The 25,994-nt window shown below is 52.6% G+C and overlaps 3 protein-coding genes across 10 annotated transcripts in view; 1 reads left to right on the top strand and 2 right to left on the bottom strand.

The window, feature by feature from the left end:
* The first annotated feature begins 613 nt into the window (after positions 1–613).
* Positions 614–3,039, top strand: Mdk (midkine). Of its 2 annotated transcripts, none has more exons than XM_051144140.1 (5): positions 614–907; positions 1,382–1,458; positions 1,594–1,761; positions 1,880–2,041; positions 2,724–3,039. In XM_051144140.1, the coding sequence occupies exons 2-5, from the start codon at positions 1,383–1,385 to the stop codon at positions 2,747–2,749; spliced, it is 432 nt and encodes a 143-aa protein (XP_051000097.1). In that variant the 5' UTR covers positions 614–907; position 1,382; the 3' UTR covers positions 2,750–3,039. The 2 variants fall into 2 exon arrangements, with proteins under 2 accessions (XP_051000097.1, XP_051000096.1); XM_051144139.1 differs by lacking the exon at positions 614–907 and adding an exon at positions 1,022–1,146.
* An 879-nt stretch (positions 3,040–3,918) lies between these two features.
* Chrm4 (cholinergic receptor muscarinic 4) lies at positions 3,919–11,309 on the bottom strand. The gene is made up of 2 exons (XM_051144138.1): positions 10,719–11,309; positions 3,919–5,676 (listed from the first exon to the last, which is right to left on the bottom strand). Exon 2 carries the CDS (start codon positions 5,642–5,644, stop codon positions 4,208–4,210), a length of 1,437 nt encoding a protein of 478 aa, XP_051000095.1. The 5' UTR covers positions 5,645–5,676; positions 10,719–11,309; the 3' UTR covers positions 3,919–4,207.
* A 2,544-nt stretch (positions 11,310–13,853) lies between these two features.
* Positions 13,854–25,994, bottom strand: part of Ambra1 (autophagy and beclin 1 regulator 1) — a 188,631-nt gene continuing 176,490 nt past the window's right edge. For all 7 annotated transcript variants that reach the window (XM_051144131.1, XM_051144133.1, XM_051144132.1 and 4 more), the window contains 3 exons: positions 22,678–22,770; positions 21,465–21,658; positions 13,854–15,351 (listed from right to left, as the gene is read on the bottom strand). In XM_051144131.1, coding sequence (XP_051000088.1) covers positions 14,855–15,351; positions 21,465–21,658; positions 22,678–22,770 — 784 coding nt within the window. In that variant the 3' untranslated portion in view covers positions 13,854–14,854. The remainder of the gene's footprint in view (positions 15,352–21,464; positions 21,659–22,677; positions 22,771–25,994) is intronic.

Raw genomic sequence — 25,994 nt, 5'->3', positions numbered from 1 at the left:
TGTTTACAGCTGGGTGTGACTCAGTAAAGTGAATTTTTTTTTCCTTTCTTGTTTTCTTGTTGTGGTCTCTGACAAGCAACGGTGTATGCTAGGTTATCTGTGGAGAGGGGGAATGGCCACCAAATCTCAGACCTCTAATGGGGTCTAACTGGGATGGGTCTGCCCGGCTCCTGACCTCTGCCTAGGGGTTTAGGCTCATAGAGCCAGAGGCGGAGCTGATTTCCTCTGCTTCCCGCTCCCGCTGGGACGATAACAATGAAAGTAAAAGAGGTGGGGCGGGGGCCGGCATGGGTTCTTTGGTCCACTGGCCCTGTGCTCTGGAGCAGTCCCCTCCCCCTGGCCTGTACTGGGGGGGAGGGGGGTGTAATCTGGTTGAGGTGAGCCTGAGGCCCCAGGGTCAGGGGTGGGCGGTTATCACCTCTGGCAAAGCCTGGTCTGGAACTTCTCAAACTGCCCGTGTCAACTACAAGATTCACCAAACTCAGGCCTGCGTGCTGCCGCTCCCCCTCCTCCCAACGCCCTTCCCTCCTTCAAACACACACTAGAATAGGGCTCGAGCCTTGCTCACCAGGACCCAGCTGGGGTCTGAGGTACCCAGCTCCCCGACACATTAGAGCTCTTCCTTGCCCTCAGAGTGAACTGCTCAAAAACAAGACGGAGGTGAACCAGGCCTCAAAGGTGCAGAGGCTGCCCGGGCCTGTGACACCAGGGCTCCTCTGTGGGGCAAGCAAAGTGGTGACTTGAGAGCTGTCTGGGCTACACGAGGGGAAAGGAGACAAGCCCAGACCAGGGAAGGGGCAGGCGGGAGGAGGTAGAGTTCTGAGGCTCCAGAGCCCGAAAGGGGACCTGAGCCAGGAGTACACAGGCTAGACGGAGCCCCAGGGCCCCAGAGACCCAGAGATCAGAGGTGAGGGGCTCAGGCGCGGGAGTCCTGGCTCAGCAAGGGGCGGGAATGGAGGCGGGGACTTGGGGGTCGGGGAGGTGCGGGTTTGAGGGGAGGGGGCGGGTCCTTCCATGGGGCTGGGGGGAGGGGCGGGGGCCCATGTGACCGGCTCAGACCGGTTCTGGAGACAAAAGGGGCCGCAGCCGACTTAGCGGGACAGGCTATTGCGGGAGGGAGCGAAGCATCGCAGCGGCAGTGAGCGAGTGAGCGCGCTGTGGCCGTAGCCTCAGGCCCTTCAGGCTGTTACCACCGAGGGGGCTGAGGCGGGGGTCGGGTGGGGGGTTACGCTGAGTCTCGGGATAGGTGCTTCAAGTCCTCCCTCAGTCTCCCCTTGTCGGTCCGACCCTTTGGGCCTGAAGAGTGGGACAAGTGGGGTGGGAGGTCCTTACCGCGGTCCCTAGCGGAGAAGGGAAACTTTAACCCAGACTTTCCCCCCAGGATGCAGCACCGAGGCTTCTTCCTTCTAGCCCTGCTTGCCCTCCTGGCGCTCACCTCTGCAGTGGCCAAAAAGAAAGGTGATGGGGTAGGGTGGGTTCGGGAGTAAAAGAAGGCTGGGGGCCCGGCAGTTGAGGCCGCATGACCTAAGTGCTGGTCTCCGAGGGAGTTTCCGGGCACACCATGTCCTTAACTTTGTTCCTTGCACCTTGTAGACAAGATGAAGAAGGGCAGCTTGGGAAGCGAGTGCTCGGAGTGGACCTGGGGGCCCTGCACCCCCAGCAGCAAGGACTGCGGCATGGGTTTCCGCGAGGGTACCTGTGGGACCCAGACCCAGCGCATACATTGCAAGGTGCCCTGCAACTGGAAGAAGGAATTTGGAGGTGAGGTGGAGCATAGGAGGAGGGCCGGAAAGCCGAGGGTATGGCTTTAATAAAACTTGGGCAAGGGAGGGTAGCCACAATCCTCATGTCGTTCACCGTGGGGCCACTCTCCTATCAGCCGACTGCAAATACAAGTTTGAGAGCTGGGGGGCGTGTGATGGGAGCACTGGCACCAAAGCCCGCCAAGGGACCCTGAAGAAGGCTCGATACAATGCCCAGTGCCAGGAGACCATCCGCGTGACCAAGCCCTGTACCTCCAAGTCCAAGTCGAAGACCAAAGGTCAGCAAATATGGTGGGGTTGTGTGGATCAGACTAGTGACTTCGTGGCATCTCTACCGAGCAGTCTTAGAGTTGGGACCGGGCAGGTCCCTGAGGACCACTCTCAGGAGGCGCTAAACCCTCTGCCCAAGTAGGAGCTACTCTTTCTGTTGGATCACCCCCGATCTTGGTTCTGGAAAAGGCTTGTCTTTGTGTCACCCGAGGAAGGCGGGGTGTGGTCAGGGAGGAATTCACTGTGCCCTAAGACTCTAGGAAGGCTATCCCCAAGGGGCCATGCTGCTACTCCACCAATAGCAGCTACTAAGGCCAGCGGGACAGACATCATCAGTCTGACCACTTCCCAGGTGAGGGACTTGGACACATTCTGATCCTAGATGAAGATAGAAAGTTGAACCCCAGACTCGGTGGCTCATGCCTGTAAAAGCAGCACTTTAGGCCTGAGACAGTAAGACTGCCAAGAGCTCAAGGCTACAGAGTGAAACTCTTGTCTTTAAAACAAAACAAAACAAACCGGGGTGAGTGGGGTAAAAAGTCACAATGGCTGCCCCCTTTCCACCACTTCCAGGTTAGCCAACTGATCAAACACCACTAGGGGGCAGGATTTTCTCTCCCTGATGTACTATGTGAGTCTCAGCTAGGTCACTAATGCATTTCTTTCTTGTCTTTCTTTCTTGTTTTCCAGCCAAGAAAGGAAAAGGAAAGGATTGATGTAAGGATGCCAGTGAGCCTCTGGCCTTGCCTGGGTCGTGGGAGAAGCCCTCCTCTCTCACGGGTCCAAGATAGAACCCACCAGTGCCTTTCGTCTTCCTGTCAGCTTTGTCAATCACGCCCCACTCCTGCCCCCTCACACCCACACCAAGTGCCCAAAGTGGAGAGAGACAAGGGATTCTGGGAAGCTTGAGCCTCCCCACAGAGGGATCTAATTCCCAGCCCTCCTCCTGTCCTCCCCACCCTGATACCTGTTATTAAGAAATGAATAAAATGAACTCACATTTTTTTTCAAATAAAAGCTTCTTTTTTTTTTTTTTTTTTTTTTTAATATATAAAAGCCCCTTCCCAGGGAGTTTGCCATGGAGCTTTGTTGGGGGCAGGAGGGTGGGGAAAGATGGACTGAAGAGAGTTGAGGGCTACAAAGGAAGTGCTCCCAACAGCTCATGGGAAAGAGCAGAACATTTACAAAAAATGTCTTCCAAGGCTCCCTGGGTGTCATCTCTCCCAGGGACCACAGGGGGGGGGGGATAGGGAAGACGACCTAGGTGACTCACCTTGAATTCTGCCTCACCTAGTCAAGAGTCTTTTTGGTCCAGGCTACTGCCAGTCTGGACGGTTCTCACTGGGGAGAGATGAGGGTGCTTGCTTGCGTCACCCACCACTGAAACCTGTATGGATCACCAAGTTCCTCACCACCGCCTTCTTTCCCTTGGGCCTATACCTCCCTTTGTGCAGAGAGAGGGGGGGGGGGGACACTGCCCTTCATTTGATGTGTGAGGAGGCTCTTGACAAGAAGACCCACCACTATTTGACTCAGTCTTTGTCCCCTGGAGGCTGCATCTCAGCTTAGCATGACCTCCGGGTTGCCCCATCCAGTTGTGACTTGTTGGCCAGGGAAGGGAGGGAAGACTGCCTGGCTTCCCACCCAGAGCCTGGCTGCACAACTATGGCAGGGAAATCCTCACCCTGGAGTGGGACTTGGGGGGCAGGGGAAAGGCTGAGCCTACATGCAAGGGAGGGGGGTGCAGGGAGGCGGAAAGCACCAAGTACAGCACACTGGGGACCCCACCCTTTTAAGCCCGGCTCCTTTTGCTCCTCTCAAGATGCTCCCAGGCTCGGTTCCATTCATTTGTCCACCTGACTGATCTTGGCCTTGATAGAGCAGCTGCACATTCCAGCCATTGTCGCCCATCTTCCTGAGGGAAGGTGACTGATATAGGCCAGGTGGTGCCAGTTTAGAACCTCCCTGGGCTGAGCCCCCTAGGCTTCAGTAGAGATTTGCTCTCAGAAACCAGCGAAGAGCCTCTTGTACTTCACTGTGTCTAGGAGACCTGTTCTGTTTAGCAGATGCGAACTCAGAGTGGGGCCGCCTACTCTCTCCTCCACAGCCGGTGAGCCATGTGGTTCCCCCGGTACACACTCATGACACCAGCACCTCCTAGGGCACCTGCCTATCTACCTGGCTGTGCCGATGTTCCGATACTGGCACAGCAGGAGGTGCCGGAAGGTCTTTTTGAACGTGGCATTGCAGAGTGCATAGCAGGCAGGGTTGATGGTGCTGTTGACATAGCAGAGCCAGTAGCCGATGGACCACACCCTGTCGGGGATACAGCTCTGACAAAAGGTATTCACCAGGACCATGACATTGTAAGGTGTCCAGGTGAGGATGAAGGCTAGCAGAATGGCAAAGATGGTCCGAGTCACTTTGCGCTCCCGGGCCGCCATTTGCCGCTTCTTGCGCACCTGGTTGCGAGCGATGCTGGCGAACTTTCGGGCCACATTGGCTGCTGGGCGCATGCCAGCTGGCGTAGCGGGTACAATCTCGATGGCTGTCACACACTCATTGCCCGTCTGCTTTGTTACAATTTGAATCTTGGACCACTTGGAGGCAGGGTTGAGGGTTCGCGGCTGCAGGGTAGGGGCGGCCAGCGCTGGTGTGGTGGCCTCTGCGGTGGACAGCTCTGTGGGGGGCCGTTCCTTGGTGTTCTGGGTAGCGCTGCCTGAGCTGGACTCATTGGAAGTGTCCTTGTCCGCCACTGGGCGTGGAGGCGGGGGCAGGGCTGGCGGAGGAGCCTCTTCTAGTTTCCCGTTGCGCAGTTCCTCTCGAGAAGCGCCCCCTGGTGGAGGTTTCTTGATACTCGGCTTCATCAGAGGACTCTTGAGGAAAGCCAGTGTCTTGGCCTTCTTCTCCTTGGGGCCCTCAGGTCGATGCTTGTGGACTCGGCTGCGGCTGGCTAGTGAGATGTGAATATACAGCACCGTCATGATGACCACGGGCAGGTAGAAGGCAGCAATGGCTGTGCCGAAGGTCACTGCTGGGTTGGACAAGAACTGGATGAAGCACTGGTTATCGGGCACTGTCCTCTTGCCCACGACAAACTGCCAGAACAAGATGGCAGGGGCCCACAGCACGAAAGACAGGACCCAGGCAGCTGCAATCATGAGGCCTGCCATCTTGGTAGTGCGGCGGGCAGGGTAGGTGAGGGGTTTGGTGACGCAGAAGTAACGGTCAAAGCTGATGATGAGAAGGTTCATGACAGATGCATTGCTCACTACATAGTCCAAGGCCAGCCACAGGTCACAGACCACCGCGCCCAGGGGCCAGTAGCCCTTAATGATGTACAAGCTGTAGAGGTTCATGGAGAGTGCACCTATGATGAGATCCGCACACGCCAGGCTGAACAGGAAGTAGTTGTTGACCGTCTGCAACTGCCTGTTCACCTTGATGGAGAGCATCACTAGGATATTCCCCACAACGGTCACTAGACTCAGCGAGCCAGTCACTGTGGCGATGAACACCATCTCCACCGTCTCCAGGTGGTTGTGGGTTGCTGTAACCAGGCGCACAGACTGATTGCCTGAGCTGCTATTGACAGGTGTGAAATTCGCCATGCCGAACCCAACTGGATACAGGTGGGCAGTGGCTGGAGGAGGAAGGAGACAGGAAAGGAGTGAATTGTTGAAGAGGATGGGGCTTCATGCAGAGGGTTAACTGGAGTCACTGTGGCAGGAGGGATTTCATCCCGGGAAATGTCAGGGCGCTCTGTGCCACCGGTCCTCAGTTTTTAACTCATCTGACATTACTGAGGGCCTCCTAGGGGCCAAGTGCTGTAATTAGCTCAGGGCTGAGATTACAGAAGCAAATGAAAGGCACATGGTTCCCATCCCAGAGTGGATAATCTAGTTTGGGGGAAGACAGAAGGGTATGGGGAGGGGGAACCAAAACACTGCTAGAAAGAAAAGAAGGCGGCAGACTGAAGGTAAAGGGAGTGAGTCCAAAGACGCAAGAGGGGCTGTTGCTTGCTGGGTGGTCCTGGGCCTCACCCACGATGATGGGCATGGTAACAAGAAGCAGCCACGTGACGAGCTGTGGCAAACGGCTGAGAGAAGAGCAAAGGCCCAGAGATGGGGATGCAGGCCGGTGGAGGTGGAGGCCAGGGAAGCAAGGGGCAGCGTGAGAGTGTTCCTAGAGGCTGGAAGGTGGGCAAGAAGGTGCTCTGTCAGGCACACCACTTCCCAACACCTCCTTCTTGGATACCAAGATTGTACCCAAGGCCACACCCATGGTGGATATGCACCACACACGTGTACCCCCAAGCTACATCTTCAGTCCCACTCGTCCAATTCTTCTTTCTTTTGTTTTTGTTTGTTTATTGTTGTTGAGACACAGTCTTACTGTATAGACCAGGCTGACCTCAAACTCAGAGTTTGATCTCCCTGCCTTTGTCTCGAGAGGGCTGGAATTAAAGATGTGCACTACCATATCCAGACACTTGGGCATTTCTTAACCAGACATCACCAAGGGAGACTTGTTCTCCTGTTCCTGCATTGCAGGGATGATGATGATGATGATGACGACGACAACAGCGATGCAGCAGTGGCAGCCAGCATCGATTGTCAACTAAGTTCCTGTACTCTGTGGCTCCATAGTGTTAGCTTGCTGCAGCTTTGCAACAAACCTGAGGCAGACATTGAGGAAACAGGCACAGAGGTGTTAAGTAACCTCTGTGGTTATTTAAATAAATAAGGTTCCACTTTTCCTTGATGTGTTGTGGCTGATGGGGTGAGTTTGGGGAGCAGGGAAAGCGGCCCTAGAGCTAAGACACACGGGGCCTGGTGGTTCTAAGGGCTAGGGAGGTCACTCAAGAGACCAGAGAAGGTGAGGTGGGACCTGGGACACCTAGAAGAGGAAGAGAAATAGGAAAAGGAATAGCGAGCTGACTCAGGAAGTTCAGCTTTCACCCCCCAGCCCAGTCCCAGGAGCTGAGTAGACAGTGCAGAGGCAGCTCTGGGCTGTCAGCTCCCCAAAAAAGAAATCAGAAACCTAAAAGACCCAGGAGCTGAGGAAGAATCTATCTGATTTCACAAGAATCAAGGCTACTGCAAGCTCCTGTGTGGAGCCAAAAGACGAGGGACTTATCCCAGAGAAACCTCACATCCCACACTGAGGATGACCCATCTGAGGTCCGACAAGGCCCCTCCCCTGAGTTTGCCTTCCCTTTCACCAGGCTCCCTTCAGCTCTCCTCCCCTTCCTCTCCCATACATGTGAGGGAGGCCCACGCCCAGCATACTGTGCCAGGGCAGCCGCTCAACCCAGCCTCCTTCACACCCGCCAACACACAAGCATTCCACATACGCACACAGGCCCCATCTCAGCCACACGCAGGTCGTATACGCAGTTCTGTGCGTGCGTGTTTGTGTGTGCGTGTGTGTGTGTGTGTGTGTGTGTGTGTGTGTGTGTAAGAGGAAGAGAGGGTACAGCAGCTGGCTATGGAGGAAGAGGCACCAAGCCTGCAGCCTGTGCTCAATAGAAACCAGCAAGGTCTAGCTGTATAGTCAGAGGAAAGCCATTTGCCCTCTGAGAACTAATCCCCTCATTTACAAAACAGAGGATCTCATTCCACCACAGCCTTTGACTGGCCAGAGGATCCAGTTAGCATCTCTGCTTGCTCTCTAGCTGGAAATGGCCCTGGGAGCAGACACATGGCAAACTTGGCCCCAGTCCTCCAGCCCCACCATAGCAGACACAAGACCCTGCCTTCTGGCTTCAAAGCTAAGTTTTTCTGTTCTAAATCCATGGCTCAAAGGAGGGCAGGAGGAGAGGGGTTAATGATCCCTCCAAGGTCACCCAAGGGGTCAAAGGCAAAAAACAGATCTGTCCTTTCAAGAGCCTCCACAGTGCCCTTCAGCTCCAAAATGGAACCTCCAGCACCAGCCTTTGCACAGAGAAGCCACCTTTTCCCAGACACCGGCCAGCAGGGGCAGGGGTACACCAATGGGGGAGCCATTAGCACACACTAAGGAAACCCTCGCTTCAGTCTCTCAGGGCCAGAACATAGCCAGGATAAGAAGGTGGGGGAGAGGTGGGGGGGCAGCAAGATAGGAAAATACAACCTCTCTTCTTTTTTGATTGTTAACCTGAGTCAGGAGCCCCCTGGCTTTCCCTATATATGATCAGGTTTAATGCTTACAGCAGCCAGAAAAGGAGTACTATTGGGAGGCGCATCTTACAGATACAAATGTCTTCCTACAGAAGAGCATTCTGTTAGTGAACTTGATGAAAGCCATCCAGTTGGTAAGATGGGGCGAGTCGGGGTTAGCACCCAGAGACATTTTCCTATCTCCAAGGTACCTCCCAAACCACACAGGAGAGAAGCACCCCAGCTTCCTTACTTGGGTTTGACCTTTGGTCCTCCTGGGACCAAGAAACAGCCTTGACCAGTAAGTGATCAGATGAATTGGTGGGTGGTTTGGTCTTCCCTGGCTCCTTCCAGATGCAGACTAGGTAAAATGCAGTTTTTCCAACTGGGTCCTAGTTTTCTTTCTGGGTCTCTCTGTCTTTCAGATGCTCAGACCGCAGCACCCATGGGCATAATTCCGCGCCCCCAATCCGCCCCAACCCCCCGCGCACCCTCTCCACCACCCCCCCCCCCCCCCCGCAACAAATCCAGCCCAAGTAGGATCTGGGAAGGCAAGCCGCTGTAGTCCTGGTCTGTGCGCACCGCTAGATGGCAATGTCGGTCCCTGGGTGCCAGCTCCGGACCCCTAGCCAGAGGCCGCGGCTCGCCACGTCCCCAAGCCCCAGATCGCGATTGCAGAAAAGAGTCAAGGCATGGCTTCTCCTACAAGGGACCAAAGACAGAGGGCGGGAGGTGGGGGCGGGGGAGGGGAGGTACACACCGCCAAGCTCCGTGGCTTTAGGCTGCCACAAATGTTTCTTAGGTTGAGCCAGGGTTTCGAGGATGAGAAACTTTAGGGCATCGGGATTCCACCTGCACCCCTCAAAGCACCTTTCAAGGAACGTGTAGGTTGGGAAAGCGAGTGCGAGTTCTGTTTATGTGTGATTATCCGGGAGCAGGAGTAGACACTAGTGGCTGCCTGCATGTGCCAGTGTGCGCCCCACCACGCCTGGATACCGGTGCGCCTTTGAGCGCGTGAGCATGCCAGCACCATGTGGACACGTGCGTGTGCATGTGTGTGCATGCCTGAGGTCTTATGGCCTGGCCCAAGTATACGGCTTGGGTGGCTGTAACTCCAAACTTGTATTCAGGAGCAAATGCTGGACCATCAGCGAGTGACCAGTCACATCTAACGTCTATAGCGGGAACGACCCGGCCTGTGGATGGGGAAAGGGGTCGAGAAAAGATGAAATTTGGGCTGCTAGAAAACCCTGACTTTGGAATCATCTTAGCGGCCCCGGCACCTGGTCCTGTCTGGATTCACTCAAGCATGGAGAGCGCGCAGTCCCAGCTGTGGATTGACTTCGGTCGAGAAGCTCTGTGATAGTCGCCCAATGGAGCCGTAAGGGTCACTGGGCTCAGTTCAGAGTAACCTACGCATTGAGGGCAGGGGCAGAACCGCCAAGTGAGGAACCCAGTCGAGGCTTGGGTCAAGAGTGTACGGTTGTTCTCTTTCACTTTTCACCCGGCACTCGCTGGAGAGGCCCTGTCTAGTCCCACCAGTCACAATAGACACCGAGTTCCCAAGCCGTGGGCTCAGGTCAGATGGCTCAAGGGCCATCTCGGAGCTTACCCTTGGGCCCAGCTCCTCCACCTCTGGGTCCCGGTTGAAAGGGCCAAGGTTCTCTGATGCCCCGCCCTCTTATCAACCCCTCCGCCCCCAGGCACGCAGTTCCTGTAGTCTCTGGGCGTGGGCACTGTGCTTCCTCAGGTCCGGGGAGCCCCTTCCCCTGCTGGGGACAAGACGGGAAAGGGTGCTCTGGGTGCCCGTGGGGTGACTCGTGGGGTAGGTTTTCGATTATTAAAGCTTTAGGAAAGCTTTGGTAGCTAGATCTGTCCCTGAGGCGGAAAGAAGCCTCTGTACTTAAGGGGAAGGGAGAGGGGTGCAGGATATTGGGCCAAGTCATTGTGCCTAACACTTCCTCTGACAGCTTTGAGGGTCGGGGAGGGGGGAGGGGTCGGAGACTATATCTCCTAGGATGGGTAAAAGCGAGGGTTAGTCCTGTAGTGGGGGAAGGGTGCGAGGAGAGAACTGGGGTGTTTTCCGTCGGGGCTCAAGGTCGCGGACAGAGGACTCCACCAGCTAGAGCGTGCTGGTGGCTCTGGGTGGGCCAAGGTGGGAAGGGAAGGCAGGGAGACGGGCGGGAAAAGGACGCTTGGAGGCTTCATCTCCCGGCACCCTGCAGAGCAGCCAGCTGGAGGCAGTGAGGGAGTGTGGGTTCTGACCCGACGGCTGCCCCGCTTTTGGGCTGGGGCTGTGGGCTGGTACTCTTCTGCCCTTAGCCTCCTGAATGACCACCAATCCCTAGACACACACCTGGAGAAACCTTTCGGAGACCTGGGGCCCTTCTTCGAGAGGGGTTCCCCACCCCAGGGGTCTCCGCCCCTTCTGCACTGCGCTTGCCCCTTGAAGGTGTTTGGGAGCCCGTTCCAGTCGGACCTACCACTGGAGACCCTCAGAGTGTCCGGGAGCCCCCAGCCCCTGCGCCTCCACGGAGTTACTCACCCGCTGCTTCTGTCTTGCTCCGCTGGTGCCAGACAGACGGCGGGACAAGCCAGAGGCTCCGAGTCCGTGGGGTGGGCGACCGGGCCTTGGGCCGGGGGCGGGGACAGGGTGCCAAGGGGCGGCCCCTGCTTCGCCTGCAGCTCCCGGCGCTGTGGCTCCGACTCGCGCTCACGCTCGCACTTTTCCCCGAGCCGCGTGATGTCACAGGGAAGCAGCCAATCGTGGTGGGGACACACCGCCCGCTCGGGGTCGGTCACCCAGCGGCGACGCGCGGGGGTCACCACCTGGAGTCTTGGACACCCTTGATGCTTGCGCCCTTCTCTGTAGCTGTCCCTTGACTCGGGACTCCTCGGGCACCGCCCACAGTCGCCAGGGCGGATAAGCCTCGGGCGCTACCCTCCGGGGGGTGGGGTAGGGGCTGTCCGCGTTGTCATGGGGACAAGGCGCCCCCTCGTGGGCTGGGGAGGAACCAGGCGGCCAAGTCTGGCTGTGCGCCCCGCCTCCGCCCTAACCACGCACTCGGTACCCCTCAAGTGTTTTCGCGCCTCTCCATGGCTGTACCCCCTTTGTTGCCCCGCTTGCTGTTTAACCGTGCTCTTGAGGGTTTGGCCCCCACAGGAGGTAGTGTGTGGCGGGGCAGATTCGGCCAAGACGGTTCTGTCCGGGCAGAGAGCTGTCTTTTGGCTGCTCGGCGACCAAAAGCCTGGAGCCGTCGGGGCCTGGCGAGAGAGGACAGAATCTACCCTGGCAAAAGACCTTGTCCCTATCCAGGGCCGCGCACCAGCTGTGAGACAGAGGATGACACGGACCTCCCATCCAGCCTAGACTCGGAGAAGGAGTTCACCGCTGCCTATGAGGGGAAGCCAGGTATCCAAGGTCACATGGGACAGAACAGACCCTGAGGGCCAGCCGGGTCTCCCAGACCTCCTCTAACAGTACTAGGCCAAGGCCCAAAGTAAGCATATTCAGCACCACGGACAGCTCCACCATTGCCGTGGCCCTCAGGCGAGTTGCTCCCGTTAGGCGCTAGCACTTGTTCTCACTGGGCGCAAGGGTAGGACGCACCCCTAGTCCGGTCCCCTAGTACTGGATCGCCCACAAAGCTTTAGTGTCAACAGCTGGCTGGCTCCTTTTCTTGGAAAAGCCACTTGAATCTCTCCTCTCCTTTGCCCTCCCCTACAAGGATCTGTAGGGGTTGGAGGAGGAGGGTGGGTGGGGGCAGTGGTGGTAGAAATAAAGGACTTAGGAAGCTTTCAATAGAGAACAGGTGGGGACTAGAGCCGGTGAGAGGGGGCTCCTGGTGCAAGCTTTTCCATGCTGAAGAAGAGGAGGTCAGCTATGGACAAAGTTGAGGGCTAGAGTTGGCTGGGTGAACTAGTATGACAACCCATTTTCCCTCCCATGATCCCCTGATCCTCTTAAGATGAAAAAAGTGCTATTGTTCTTGCCCCACTTTACAGATAAGGAGAGGCTCAGTTGATTAATATGACGTAGACTTCTTCCTTTTTAGCATATCCCCCTCACTGGGGCCAGGAGCAGGATGCCCCCAGGAGAGTGTTTGTGCATGGGAGAGGCCAGAATGTTAAGCAGTCACATGAGGAAGCAAGGCAGCTAGGCTTGCTAAGGATAGGTTCCAGAAAACAGAAATGTCTCCAATCACAGGCAACGCTAACCCAGTTTGTGAGGCCTTCACCTCACCTCACCCACCCACATTTCAGCTCACAGATGAACTCTGAAAAACTGAACTGTAATTAGTTTAGTCTCTCTTATCGCTCTTTGGTCTAACTGGATTGCTGGGCACTTCCTTTATTTATCTTTAGGGATGGCCAGTCTTACCCCTGCTAATACTGCATAGTTGTGATGTGTAAGGGGCCCTGCAAAGGCTTACCACTGAGGAGGCTCTCTAGGCATGGACTTTCAAAGGAAAGGAATTGGTGTGGAGACAAGGTGTGGCTGGTCCATCTGGGGCCAATCAGTAGAGACGGGTAAGGCACTTTATCACAAGCTCTCTTCATATCTTTGTTCCCAACTAGAGAGCATGTCCAAATCCATTCAGTTTCCCCTATGCCTTGACTTCTGTATTGATGACAGCGCCTACTATTACTATGTATACCTTGGCATGTTAATTATGTGGTCTGAGGTAACTGAAGTCATCACTTGAGGGTTTTTGGAAGGGTAAATGGAGCACATTGTTTACACTCAAGAAATTCAAAGTCTCGATTGTCAAGCCAAGATGTATGTTTTCCTGTTTGTAGTAGCAGTAGGTGGGGAAGACTAGGCTTTGCAGTGGGTGTCCTTCCACCCTGTAACATTGAACTCTGGTTGCTCTCCCTTAGAGGCAGGCCAGCCTCAAGACGTTTGTGCTCTGCGAGTTGGAATGGTTTGACATTATGGGGCTGAAAGTAAATTGAAGCAGTCCCATAGTGCACTCCGCCAAGGGTAATGTCACTGCAAGGGAAATCAAAGCTCAGAAGAGGCAAACAGCTTGTTCAAAGTCACACAGCTAGCAGATGCTCTCTGGTAAGACTCACTGACAGAGCACTCTGCAGTGGATGGAGTTCCCAGCGCCTACTTTTGAGTTACTTGCTTGCCCACTTTTGGTTTTATCTTTGCTGACAGAACCTGTTGTTCTCAGTGTCCTCATGTCCACCTCCTTCCAGATGACTGCCAGTACCCTCCCTGAGGTAGTCCAGGCTGCTGACAAATGTCCCAGAGTTACTCAGGCTTTCTGTAATGCCTCTTTAAAGGCCTCTCACTTTCTAAACTGGCTTGGTGTGTGGAGAAACAAAGACAGGGCAGGTCTACCAGCCAACAATGGCTCCTTCAAGGGTATTTGCAGACAAGCCCATGGTCCCCTCCTGGCTGCCCAGAACTTACTGCAGTGGTCAGTCAGTCGTCACTCCAGGCCCATAGTCATGGATAGGAAGCAATCAGGATGACCCCCTCCATCATTCTTACCCAGCCCCTGAGAAGCTGCCCCAATCTGCATTGGGTCCTAGGAAGCAGGCCTCAAGCAGCTGAGTCCAATCAAGTGCTAATGGGTCAGAGGCTGGGGAAGCCAGGCCACCCAGTTTGATGCCCTCTATACCCCAGTCCCAAGCCTCTCCTCCTCCCCTCTCCAAAGAAACAAGCAGCAGCCTGATGAGGGGCATGTCATCATTTTAATGATGTAGATCTTTGGTGTTTCCCTCATTAACAGTAGACTATCCCCTCTCCTCCCACCACAATGTTTCTATGATGAGTGACAAACAGAAAGGAAATCACATTTTCATACTAAAAACAAAATGATTAGAGCCTTGATTTCTCCACTAAAAACTACACGTACAGTTCAGGATTCCACATGCAACACCTCAAATCACAGATCAAGACCTCACATTCTGACCTGGAATCTCCTCCCTCCAACCATGGGCTGGCTTTGGCCTAGGCTTAGGTAATACTGACACCCATAGGTGCTGCATGGTGGGCCTTGGGGAGGGGGGAGCTTGGTGGACAAGCTGGGGACGGGCCAGCCTACACCCCCACTCCTGAGGACCTGTCCACCACCATGCATTGACTCCATCCTGTGTCAGGCAAGCAGGCTGCTTCCTTCACTCCACAGGTGTCCTACTTGTGAGTGTAGGATCCCCACATGGAACCTGGGCCCGACTTTTATGTCTCTGTGGGCTGAAAGGATAAAGAGAGGCTGGGACTCTGGAAGGTTTGGAGACAGAGGCAAGTGGGGGAGGAGTAGGCTGCTCTTCTGCTCCTAACAGCAGTGGACAGAGAAGAACTATCTCACTGTTGTGTCCAGGATGGTGTAGTAGATCTGGAAGACTTCACTCTTCTGGGGCTCCTGCCCAGGGGTGAGTCCCCTAGGCCAGTGATCCTAAAAGAAAGGGGGGTTCATGGCAGAGACACCCACTTGCTTCTTCATTCACATCAGGCCCAACAGTGTGGCTCTTGGCTCCTGATCCTGGAGGGCTTTAGTACCCTAGGCCAGCCTTGCCCCTTACCCACTGACTCCATGCTCCACCCCCTCATTCCTCTTGTTCCTGGATGTAGGCACCAGCTCTTCTGTGTGTACAGTTCCCAGCCAGCTGTGAGGTCCAGCTTCTGCTCAGCAGCTTGAGGGGAGGTACCAGTGCCTGGTTTTGTCTCTACCGGTTCCGTGGCTCCCTACTAGGGCATGCAGCTTCTCCCTGGCTGCTGCTATCACCCCCAGGAAGGTGACTGTTATTGGTCACATTGCAGTGCATGGTTGGTCCCTCATTGCTGGCATGGGGGACTGGAATGGGGACAGGAGAGGAAGAGGGCATGGCTGGCTGGGGTGGTTCCCTCCCAGAGGTACTAGGTTGGTCCCAGGAGGCTGTCCGGGGACTTAGGCCTCGCTCTGCCAGTTGCCCAGGTTCTGAGAGCAGTCCCCGAGAGGTGGAGGGCTGGGGTGAGGAAGTGCGTGCAGCCCCTGACTCTGTGCCTGTCTGAGAGCTGCGGTGGATGCGGTGGCTAACGATGATGTTGTTGCCGAAGCCACCCATGGAGGCCATGGTAGTGCTCTGTTCTCGCTGTACCACAGCTGTCATGCCACCCTCGGCCATTAGTCTCTGGATCCGGCTGAGGGCATCTTCCCCACTGCCACCATATTCTGACCCCTCGCCTGGAAGGTACAAAGCAGAGGAAGGGAGTTAGTTGCTGGTCTGAGCCTAAGCTGGGCAGCAAGAGCTAACATATGTTGGGGGGATTCTAGGCAAAAAACAGGACCAGAGTGAGTCCCAAAGACTACTGCGTTCCTGGGGAATATGTGGCCAAGACAATGCATCTGTTTCAAGGCAGAGCTGGGTCCAAGGAGTGCTTGGCTTTAATTAACCCCTTTAGCCCCATTCAGAGTGCAGGTTGCTTTGAAAAGAGGCAGAGGAGAGGACTAGACAGCTTGCTTTGCCTATTCTCTCCCTACCTGGGATGACTTCCAGACCTGGTCCTGGAATGAGATACACCACCTAGTCTCTGGGAAGAAACGCACCCTGCAGGGTGTGATTCAAAGGCACACAGTCTGCCATGCCTTATTTCAACATTATCCTCCTTAGCTTTGTTCTGTTTTTGTTATGTTTTAAAAGCCTGGGAGGGAGCTGAGTTTAACTGCTCCCTAGAAGTCTGTCTCCTCTCTCGTCTCTGTACCTGTAGGTCTTCCTGCATTATCCCCTAGCCCCTGCTCTCCCTGGGATGCATGCCTGACAGTTCCCCAGGGAGAACTGACTGCCAGCTAGGCCTGTGACTCCAACTTGAAGCTCTAGGTAGGAAGAGCATGGGTCTGTTTCCCTAGGAGACCTAAGCATTCCCTGCATGAACAGATATGATTTGGGTCAAATCACAGGGTGGCTGGCTGGACTTGGCTAAGGCTCTTAGCATTTGCATCGTGTTGGAGAGGAAATGCTAGCCCAGACAGCAGTGGTAGATATACCCCAGGCCTTCCCCAGTCTTCACCAAGCTGAGTAGCTGCAGTCAGGGTCCTATCTGTCAAGTGAGCCACAACTCCACTAATGTGCTGAGTTACTTCCTTTGACTATCCTGCCCAGTTTGGGACTTGATGGTTTTGGGGTACTAACGGATGAAATGTTTATTTCAAGGTTGTCAATAGCTGTTTTTAGAAGGCTTTCTTTGTCCTCTTCCCCGAGTCTTTTCTGTGCTTGCTTATTTGAATGAGATTTTCAGGCCAGCTACCTTCATGATGTCATGACTTAGCTCTGTCTAAGGCCCCATCTCTCTTGCAAGGAAGCCAGCAGGTACCTACCTGCTCATATTTTCTTCTAGGTCTTGGTCCATTTCCTCAGTACTAAGTAGTATTGGGCTTTGGCTTTTATCCAGCTGAATTTTCCTGAGGTCCCCAGGAAACTGCTCCTTAACCCCAAGACGGCTGTCTTCCCCTACTCTGCCCTCAACAGCTAAGCTTCAGCTTTGCACTCAAGACAGAAAACCTGAAGGGCTCTGAGTCCCAAGGGCTAAGCCTTCAAACAGTAGGGCAGGACAAGAGGGAAGACCAAGCTAGGACCTCAGTGCCAGTGAAGCCTCTATCTGTGAGCTGCCCTTGGGGACCTTCCTATGCTTCAGGCAAACGCCACCACTTCCCAACAGCTCTCAGAGGACATCTCCTACTCCTTGGGGATCTGCAGTGGGCTGACCTGTGGCCTGTGGGCATTGAGGCCATCATGTCAACTGTCTTTTCAACTCCCAGAACTTCCCAGTGGTTGTTTCCAGGGAGGAAAAAAACTACCTTGGAGCCCAAAGGTGCTACACAGGACAGCCCCAGAATACCCTGTGGCCAGCACTCAAGTATGAGACTGTTGTTTTCTGCTGCCCTCACCGAGTCCCGCCCCCGCCAAATTTGGCTATTTCCTAACCGATTCCTTTCTCTCTTCTCAGCCTATCTCCATGCTGTTGTCATTGCGGTTCTAATTCATTCATTCATTTATTTAATTTTTGGTTTTTCCAGATAGGGTTTCTCTGTGTAGCCCTACTGTTCTAGAACCCATTCTGTAGACCGGGCTGGCCTCTGGAAATTCACCTGCCTCTGCCTTCCAAGTGCTGGGATTAAATGCATGCATACCACCACCACCGCCAGCCCACTATTCTCCTTCTTAGTTAACTGGGTTCTGGGTGAGGCCGCATCTTGCTCAAGGCTTAGCAGCTCCAGAGCTCTCGAACGTCTCTTTGACAGTTGAGGACTTTCTGACTAGACTCTTGTCATTTTCTTCTTTTGTTTGCTTGTTTGAGACAGGCTCTGGCTGTCCTGGACTCACTTTGTAGACCAGGCTGGCCTCAAACTCACAGAAATCCGCGTGTCTTTGCCTCCCAGAGTGCTGGGATGTCATTTTCTTAACCATACCTCTTGACTCTGCAGTGCACACAATAGTCTTTACTACAGACGACCCAGCTCTGTTCCCTGCCTGTGCATACTGAGACACTATACAGGCTCCCACACATCCCTTTCGTCTCATGTCAACGCAGGCTCAAGGGTCAGTGTAAGTTCCACATCTTTACTCCAGAGGAGAGTATGTAACACTCGGAACTCCAACAGTGTGACATAGCTTTCTCTGACTCAGTTACTAGTGACTCCAACATATCTTGCTCTTTCTGGAGATCTTATTCATTTCTGGACAGTGTAACACATGGTCTGGGATGAAAAGATGATTTGCTAAATACATGTATGGATGACTAAAAATGGGCTCCTATGCTGCATACAGGGGCTCCATCTCAAGGAGACTTTGAAAACGGGTTCTTACTCTGCTTCCAGTGAAATCTTTCTACGTCTGTTTCTCTTATGGATTTGCCCTTTGAGGAATGAGATGCAATGACTTCATTATGTGATTCATGTGATTCCTTTTCTGAAACCTTTGGGTTCAAGTGCCTCACACAATGTGAGACAAAGTGCATACTGAAAAATAATGGGTGAGAGATTGAGAGATGTGCATATGACGGGCTTCTGGGGCTGAGCGTGAATAGCCTCAGCCCAGAACCCTAAGCTGAAGCTAAGAGCCACTGCAGGCAGCTGGCATATTCTCAAGAGGAAAGAAATACTGAAGCCCAATGGATATGGATCCAGGAGCAATAGTGACCACAGTGGGTAACTGCTGCCTCCTCCCCTGTAGCTAAAGCATTTCTTTCAGAGTTTGAAAAATAGGAGGCTGGTTTAGTGCTGTTGGCAGATTGTTTCCTTGGCAAGTTGTAAGGTACATTTTGAATGCAGAAGACAGGTAGGCTCAGCAACTTCCCACAATGACCTTCAGCTGCATTTAATCCTCCCAGAAGAGAGGAGAAAGGAACTAAAAACCATGTACCCTCCGCCAGTCCTCGTGCATGCGCGCATGCATGTTTGCACACATGCATGTGCTATGTTCTAGCCCCTCCACAATGGCACTAATTTTCCCTGGGACCTGAACTGTGATTGCTGTTCTAACTACTGTCTTCACCATATTAGAAAGAGGCCTAAGGCTGAGAGGCAGAGCTATGGAGTTCTCCAAGAAGTAGGAGACGGGGCTTCCCTTGGTTCTATTCATTTGCTCTACATACTTCTTGAGCGCCAACTGCATGTCAAGAACGTACTGTACCAGTGCTGGGAGCAACAGTAAGCTTCTCTCACTGGACAGCAAGTGTGCCAGCTTGTGGCAGGTCACCCTCAAGTCCTAGAGCAAGTCAAAATTCTGATTAAAGCCTGACAAGCACAAGTGCAAATGAACACGTGCCTCCATGGAGAGTGTCTCAGAAAGTATTGGAAAGAGTTGAATAGATTCTAGTTGTTTGCAGAGGTGGGAGGGCAGGTGTTTAAACCAGGACTTCATACACATGCTCTACCACTGAGCTACACTCCTAGACCCTGCGATTTTTAGAAAAAGAAAATGGGGAGCAGACTGGTTCTGTTAGGATACAAGAGCCTTTGGTGTTGCTGGGCCTGTAAGGCTGGCTGCAGGACAATGAGTACTACAACCAGACCTAGTTCTCAAACAAACAAATCCAGGCCCTGGTGGGGGTGTGTACAGCCAAGCCCAGAAAGGCTAACCTCAACTAGCCTTCTCCTATGCATGCTCCTGGCTACCTGGTTACCAGTTCAGTCAACTCAAGGAGGGAGGAGGTGCTGTGCCTGCCTCTGGATAAAAAAGTATAGGCCGGGCTGGAGAGATGGCTCGGTGGTTAAGAGCACTACCTGCTCTTCCAAAGGACCCGGGTTCAATTCCCAGCACCCACATGGCAGCTCACAACTGTCTGTAACTCCAAGATCTGACACTCTCATACTAAGGCACATAAAATTAAATTTAAATAAAATATTAAAAAAAGAAAAGTATAGGCCAAGAGAACACTAACAATTGGTTCCCCAGCAAGGTATCTGGCATGAGAGCCATGGGGTATGCACCTAGGCACACGGCTCCAGGAGAGGCACAAGTCTTCACCCCACCCCTTGCAACCCACACTTCCTTTTTTTGGTCTATTTTTGAAAGGGGGTACTATTCATGGAAAAGATGGCTTTGGGTGAGGGGGTCCAGAGCTCTGAGAGAAGTTTGCAGAGCCAAAGACAGAAGCATAGTTTTCCCTCACTACTCTGCTAACCCTCCTGATGCCGCTACCTGCTGGGCTTCTTGACCAGCAACTCTACCATCATCTGCTCTGCTTTAAGAAAGCCAGGGCTGGGGAGAGGGCAAGAAGTTAGGTTCTAGCCCCTGGCGCATAAAAATGATAGCTTCTACCCTTCCACTTACCCGAGGTCCCCAACTCCAAAACAAGAGGAAATAACTTTAGCCCAGAAACAGCAGGGCAAAGACAGGATTCTTTGGGAGGCGAGACACCAGAGGACATACATCTCCTCAGCAGCATGGTTGCACCTCACCTTTGGGACAGAGACCCAGCACCCTCCACCTGGGAATCCTATAAGCAACTCTATCCATGCAGCCAGCCTCAGTTCTCAGTGTGTGCCAGGCTCTTCTCAAACACCTGCTAGAAGGCTTCTGTCCACATGTCATAGCTTCTAACTCAGTGCTCTTGCACACGCTGAAATGCCCCTGCCAGCCCATTCTGTCTGATTCAGCTTAGGTCCACTTTCTCCGGAAGGCTTCCCAGACCCCACAGACAAGTCCTGGCCTCTCCTTGACAATCCAAGATCCTCATCACACCAAAGGTGTCAGCTGCTTAGTTGTTAGCTGTTTAACATCACTCAGTTCCAAGCTTTGAGAGGAAGGATAGAGGCTCATTCTTACAATCTCTTCCTTGTAGGTAAACCTCATCAGGTCCTTTTAGAGGCTACTGCCCCTGCTGAGAGGAGTACTTTCTGGCTCTGCTGGAGAGGCAGTGGTTCCCTGAGCACTGAGGACCCAGGCCTCTGGGAATAAGCAAGCTCCGCAGACTCCAGGGTGGCTCAGAGTCCAGACTTCTACAAAAAGGGCCTGGAGATGGCTGAATGAGACTTCATCTGCCTTCCCCTCACTGAGCCTCAAAGCTGCAGCTGGCTGCCTCAGCTAATACTGCCAGCTGCTCATGTCCCCAGCAAGGGGCTCCTACTCCACAAAGAGCCTTGGGCCTCAAATGTGGAAGACGGGCTAGGCTGCAGATCAAGAAGGGACTTAACTCTGAATGTTTCAGTTCATGGCAGGGAGAAGGAAAGTGCCCCATGGAGAAGTGTAGTGTAGAAAGCCATTCCCTGGAAGCAACATAAGCAAATTTGTTACTCTTGGCCTGATGCATACCAGAGCTTCTCCTTCCATGGTCTTTCAAGCAAATGGCTTGACCAGACCTAGAAAATGTCGTTTTAGACGTTGCCTTGTTTGGAGCTAGGAGCAGCAAAGGGCTGGAGGTAGGGGGTAAGGAGAGTGAGAACAGCCTGCATAACGCAGCTCAGCTGCTGATGGCTTGAGCCTTACCACTGGGAAGTGCTAATTGGTTCTTAAATGTGTGAGGCCAGCAGAGAGCCAGGGCTGAGGCTGGCAGTGTCACACCTGAAGTAGGTGAGAGGAAGGACTGCTGGTATGCCCAATCGTATCCACAACAGCATCAAAACACTGCTACAAGAGGAGCACCAAGACCATCACTTGCAGCAGTATCAATATGCCATGCTAGCTGAGGAGACCTAAGCTAGGGGCCCAGGTGCCTGGTTGGGCTCTGAAAGGAGCACTCCCCATGGAATCTCTCTAAGTACACTCTTGGTCACTCCAGGAGCACAGATCTAACTCTCCCTGAAATGGCAGATGATTTCCAGCCAAATGTCCCCTGCTAGTTGCTCAAGCCTCTTACCTTCACCAGGACCTGAGGATGCTGTCCCTAGTTCTTCCTCCTCCCTCTCAGTCTGTGTTTCTGCATTCTGCAACTGGAGGGCCAGAGTCTGGGTGCCCTGAGATGTCACAGAGGTGGTAGGGTTCCGAGGTTGCAGCCCGATTGCATTCATCAAGCCCATGTCTCTGTCTGTCCGCCACGTGGCTCTGCTGGTTCTAAAGTGGAAAGGGGGGGGGGGGAAGGGACTGACGACGCCAGGAAGGGTTTGGGAAGGCACCCTTTACAGAAGTCTTGGATTCCATACCAATTCCAATACCAGCCTAAGAAGGAAGAAGCATGATACTACAAGTTCCGCCTTAAGGCCACTATGAAAAAAGAGCCTTGTTGGTTGGGAGCTCAGCTACCCACAAGTAAGGCCCAGGCCCAAGGCTAGTGCTAGCCTTTCCTTAGTTATTTCTCAGACACAGACTCTGAGTCCAGGACAGGCAGCAAAGCTGAGTCCCAGACTTCTGAGACTCAGCAAATAAATACTCACTTTTAGCTTCTTGTGATGATTGCTGTAGCTGGCCCTGCAATCCCTACAAGAAGCAGGACCTGGCCTAAGGCTCCCCTTGAACCAGTATTTTGTTTTTACAATGTCTCAGGTTTCATTAGTGGTTTAAGTGAAAATGATGATCAGTGTCAGATTCCTATTCTCAGTGGTCCCTAGGCTACAGCCATTAGCAGCTTGGTCCCTGTGGCCTAGTCATCTGAAAGCGATACCTCACTCCCCAGTTCTCTATGGGCAAATGAGCAGATTTCATGGGGCAGCATTTTTCTCCAGGGCCTTTTATTCCCATTGCAAGTGTTCCCAGACACCATGATCAGATGAGAGAAGGCATGTGGACTCCAAGAGCAAGCATTTTTTTTTTCTTCTTTTGTAATTACATGATATGTGTATCTATGTAAGGGTATGGGCATATGAGTGCAGATGTGAGTGCCCACAGAGACCAGAGGCATCAGGTCCCCCTGGACCTGGTGCTGCAGGTGGTTGTGAACTGCCTGATGTAGGTGCTAGGAACCAAACTCAGGTCTCCTGTAACAGCAATATGCACTCTTAGCCACTGACCACCTCCTTAGTCCTCGTCTTCTTCCGACTGTATGCAAAAGCCTATGACATGTAACAGATCAATGAAAAGCTGCCCTGGATGAACAAAGACCCAGAGACCCTCAAACACAGGAGTCTTCAGCTTACCCAGGCCGCTCGCTGCTCCTGCTGTTTGCGTGGACAGTGAGGATCGTCTCATTTAGCTGGTCCCAGTAGTATTCAATACCAGAGTTTAAGGCCCTGAAGATCCATTGGGAAAGGTGGGAAATAAAAGGTGAGGGGTATTAGAGAGGTGGCTAAGAATTCTTAACAAGTCCTGGGCTTGGGGTCTATCCAGAAAGTAGACCAGGTCCAGAAAGCTCTCTCATTAGAGTGCTCAATACTGGACTACTTCAGATATCTTGAATATCCCAAGTACCTTCAATAGGTTTCTCCTTGGAGCCAAGAGGCAATAAAACACAAATACCTGATACACAGCAGGTTCTACATATCCTTAAGAAACGCAATGGTACATACAGACCGTGAGCCAGAGGCTAGACCACGACTTAGAGAGGCATGTGCCACGGACAGCTGCCAGAAGGGATCGCTCAGTCCTCAAAAGCTTATGCCCCAAGTCTTCTCCTATTGCCAAAGGGCCACGAGGAAGAAGAAGGAACCTCAACAATCCTATCTCCCTGGAGCTGAATGCTCATCCCACTTTCTTTTCTGGACCTAGAGCCTCCCTGACCAGGGTCAGCAAGATAGGCAAGCTGTAGTTAGGCCGACCTTCTCCTCAGTTCCCTGGGCTGCCAAGTCTTATCAGGTAGCTTCTCTCTGTGCCAGAGGGAAGGAGTGATCACCCATATCTCTATGCTCACTTGCCACAACCAAAAGCCACAGTCCTAGATGACAATGTAGACCTCTCAACAGAACTGCTGCTGGGGATTCAGTGTTTGTCTAGCATGCATAAAGCCCCAAGTTAAATCTCTAGCACCACGAACACAGACTATCTTGCTTTGGAAGATCCCTCTCTAGCCAGACAGAATGGTAAATACCTAGACTGCTAGCAATTTAGGAGGCACAGGCAGAAGGATCAAAAATTCAAGGCTAGCCTAGGCTGGATGGGGTCCCAGTGCTAAGAGGGGAGAGTGGACACAGGTTACCACTTCTAACCAAGAAGCCATGTCCAATGAAGTTTCACTGGGTATACTAACCACACTTCAGGGTAGGGCCTCATGCCCAGGAGTAGTTGGCCAACTCAAAACAAACTCAATGCTATTTTTGTAGACATTTGTCTCATCTTGCTTTCTTTGGGCGTAATTTTGTTTTAGTGGTCTTTTGCTTTTATATTCCGGTTTCCGTTTATGTGGTGCTATGTATGTGTTTACTGTTTTCTTTTCTTTTTTCCTTTTTTCTTTCTTTCTTTTCTTTTCTTTAAAAGAGAGAAAGGGTATGGAGCCAGGCATGGTGGTACACACCTTTAGTCCCAGCACTAGGGAGGCAGATCTCCATGAGTTCAAGGCCAGCCCGGTCTACAGAGTCTAGCACAGCCAAGGTTACACAGAGAAACCCTGTCTCAAAGAAACAAACGAAACAAAAAAGGGAAATAAAAAGAATAGCAACTGAGCCATCTCTCTAACCCCTCCTAAAACAAAACAAGCATTTTATATTTATTTAGTGGAGTGTGTGTGTGTGTGTGTGTGTGTGTGTGTGTCTGTCTGTCTGTCTGTCTGTCTGTCTGTCTGTCTCTCTCTCTCTCATGGTAAGGCAGGTATGTGAAGGTTTGAGGATAATGTGTGGGAGTTGGTTCTCTCCTTCCATCATCCGGGTCTATCGCATGGAATCAGGTCTTCACCTCACTGATCCATCTAACTAAGCAAACAACAGTCTTTTAAATTCACTAATTGGATCTATCAGACAGCCTAAGTGATGTCTAAAGCATCTCACAGTGCTCCTGAGGAAGTCAGGATCAAGTTCTTCAAGAGCTTGGGCTTAAAGAGCTCTGTTCTTCCAACTCTATGTTCTTAGCTCCAACACCAGTGTTTGGCAGGTAGAAATGTAGATATGTAGATATGGCTAAGGGAGGCCTCAGGACGGGCCCTAACCTGATAGGATTATGGTCTTACAATGAGGAGGGGGGCGGGTGCTACACTCTGGCATGGTTGGATGGTAGGATCTAGAAACAAGAAGTCAGCCCTCACAGGAAACCTCTGATGGTACCTTGCTGTTGGCATTCCAGCCTCTAGAGCTGTAAGAAAAAAGAATATGTGTTGTCTGAGCCACCAAGTCTATGTGTTTGGCTAGGGCAGACTAAGTACATTATGACATACTCTAGCACATCGGTGTGCAACCTGCGGGGCTGCATCACTCTCCTTTGACAACAGAACATCCCCCAGGAACGAGAAACCAAAGTCAGGCAGAAGAAGGAGGGTTTAGGGAGAAGTTATGAGGGGCATCTTTTCTAATCCTGATGAGTCAGCGCAGGGCTAAACAAGAGAGACTACAGTGGGAAGATGGGCTGCCTTGTGTAGAGGGCAGCAAAACTGGGGAGAGGCCCCAGATCTAGCTGTACAGAGCCTGTCATTTTGGGTAGAGGTTTCACCTGAGAGAATGCTGGCTTCCTCTTTCTCTGCTCTCCCATCTGTTTGCAGAGCTTATGCTCACTAGACTTTTATTCAGACCCCTCTTCATAGAGTCATTTCTGTGAGATCTAAAGGCTACTATTGGAGGGCAAAGGTGAGAGGTAGCCTTGTAGTAAGGAAAGGCAAATGCCAGAAGCAAACTGCAGAGCCTCCTAAAACAGCACTTTTTAGTGAGCAGATTCTGGCTACATTATGTCTATGTGAGCCAGCTGCCAAGAAGCCTTTGATTTACAAACTTGTCAAGATTTATTGACAGGTTGCAATACCACGTGGGCCTCTGCCAAATCCCTCCTCTGTAATTCCTGTTACTCAGGGCTAGTTAGTGACAACAAACTGTTCACATCAAACCTACAACAAACCATGTATTGTGTGACCAGGAACATTCTTACTAACTCAGAGAGGAACCTTTAGAAGAACCAGTCTGCTCTGGGACTATCAACATGACCTCAGAGGCCAAGAACCCCTACTCCAATCAGGCAGTAGGTGCCATCCCTTAAGGGCTAGAGCCTGGGCTACTTACTGAAGAGGTCAACTGCCAAACAGGGATCACAACTGATGTGTGATGATTACAGGCACAAACCTGTAATCCTAGAATTCGGCAGGGTAAGGCTGGAGGATCTTGAGTTTGAGCCCTGCCTATACTGCTCTGTTCCTGTGCCCAGTGAGCCTGACAATGGCAAGGCAAGTTTTGGTACTGTACTAAAGGATCAGAGTTGAAGACACCCTCTTTGGTAACTACATGTCACTGATTCTGCCTTTGAGTTAAGAGAATGATTTGTAACCAGCTCTTTCTTTCTAGGGACTTGGTAAGGATAAATGTGTCACTGTTTGTTCTACACTCTT

This window comes from Acomys russatus, chromosome 4, assembly GCF_903995435.1.
Source record: "Acomys russatus chromosome 4, mAcoRus1.1, whole genome shotgun sequence".
NCBI classification, from domain to species: domain Eukaryota; kingdom Metazoa; phylum Chordata; class Mammalia; order Rodentia; family Muridae; genus Acomys; species Acomys russatus.
This window is presented reverse-complemented; position numbering and strand designations above follow the sequence as displayed.

Coding starts and splice junctions, on each gene's coding strand:
- Mdk (XM_051144140.1), top strand. CDS start 1,383: ATGCAGCACCGAGGCTTCTTCCTTCTAGCCCTGCTTGCCCTCCTGGCG. Junction 1,762..1,879: donor CTGGAAGAAGGAATTTGGAG/GTGAGGTGGAGC, acceptor CTCTCCTATCAG/CCGACTGCAAATACAAGTTT. Junction 2,042..2,723: donor GTCCAAGTCGAAGACCAAAG/GTCAGCAAATAT, acceptor CTTGTTTTCCAG/CCAAGAAAGGAAAAGGAAAG.
- Chrm4 (XM_051144138.1), bottom strand. CDS start 5,644: ATGGCGAATTTCACACCTGTCAATAGCAGCTCAGGCAATCAGTCTGTG.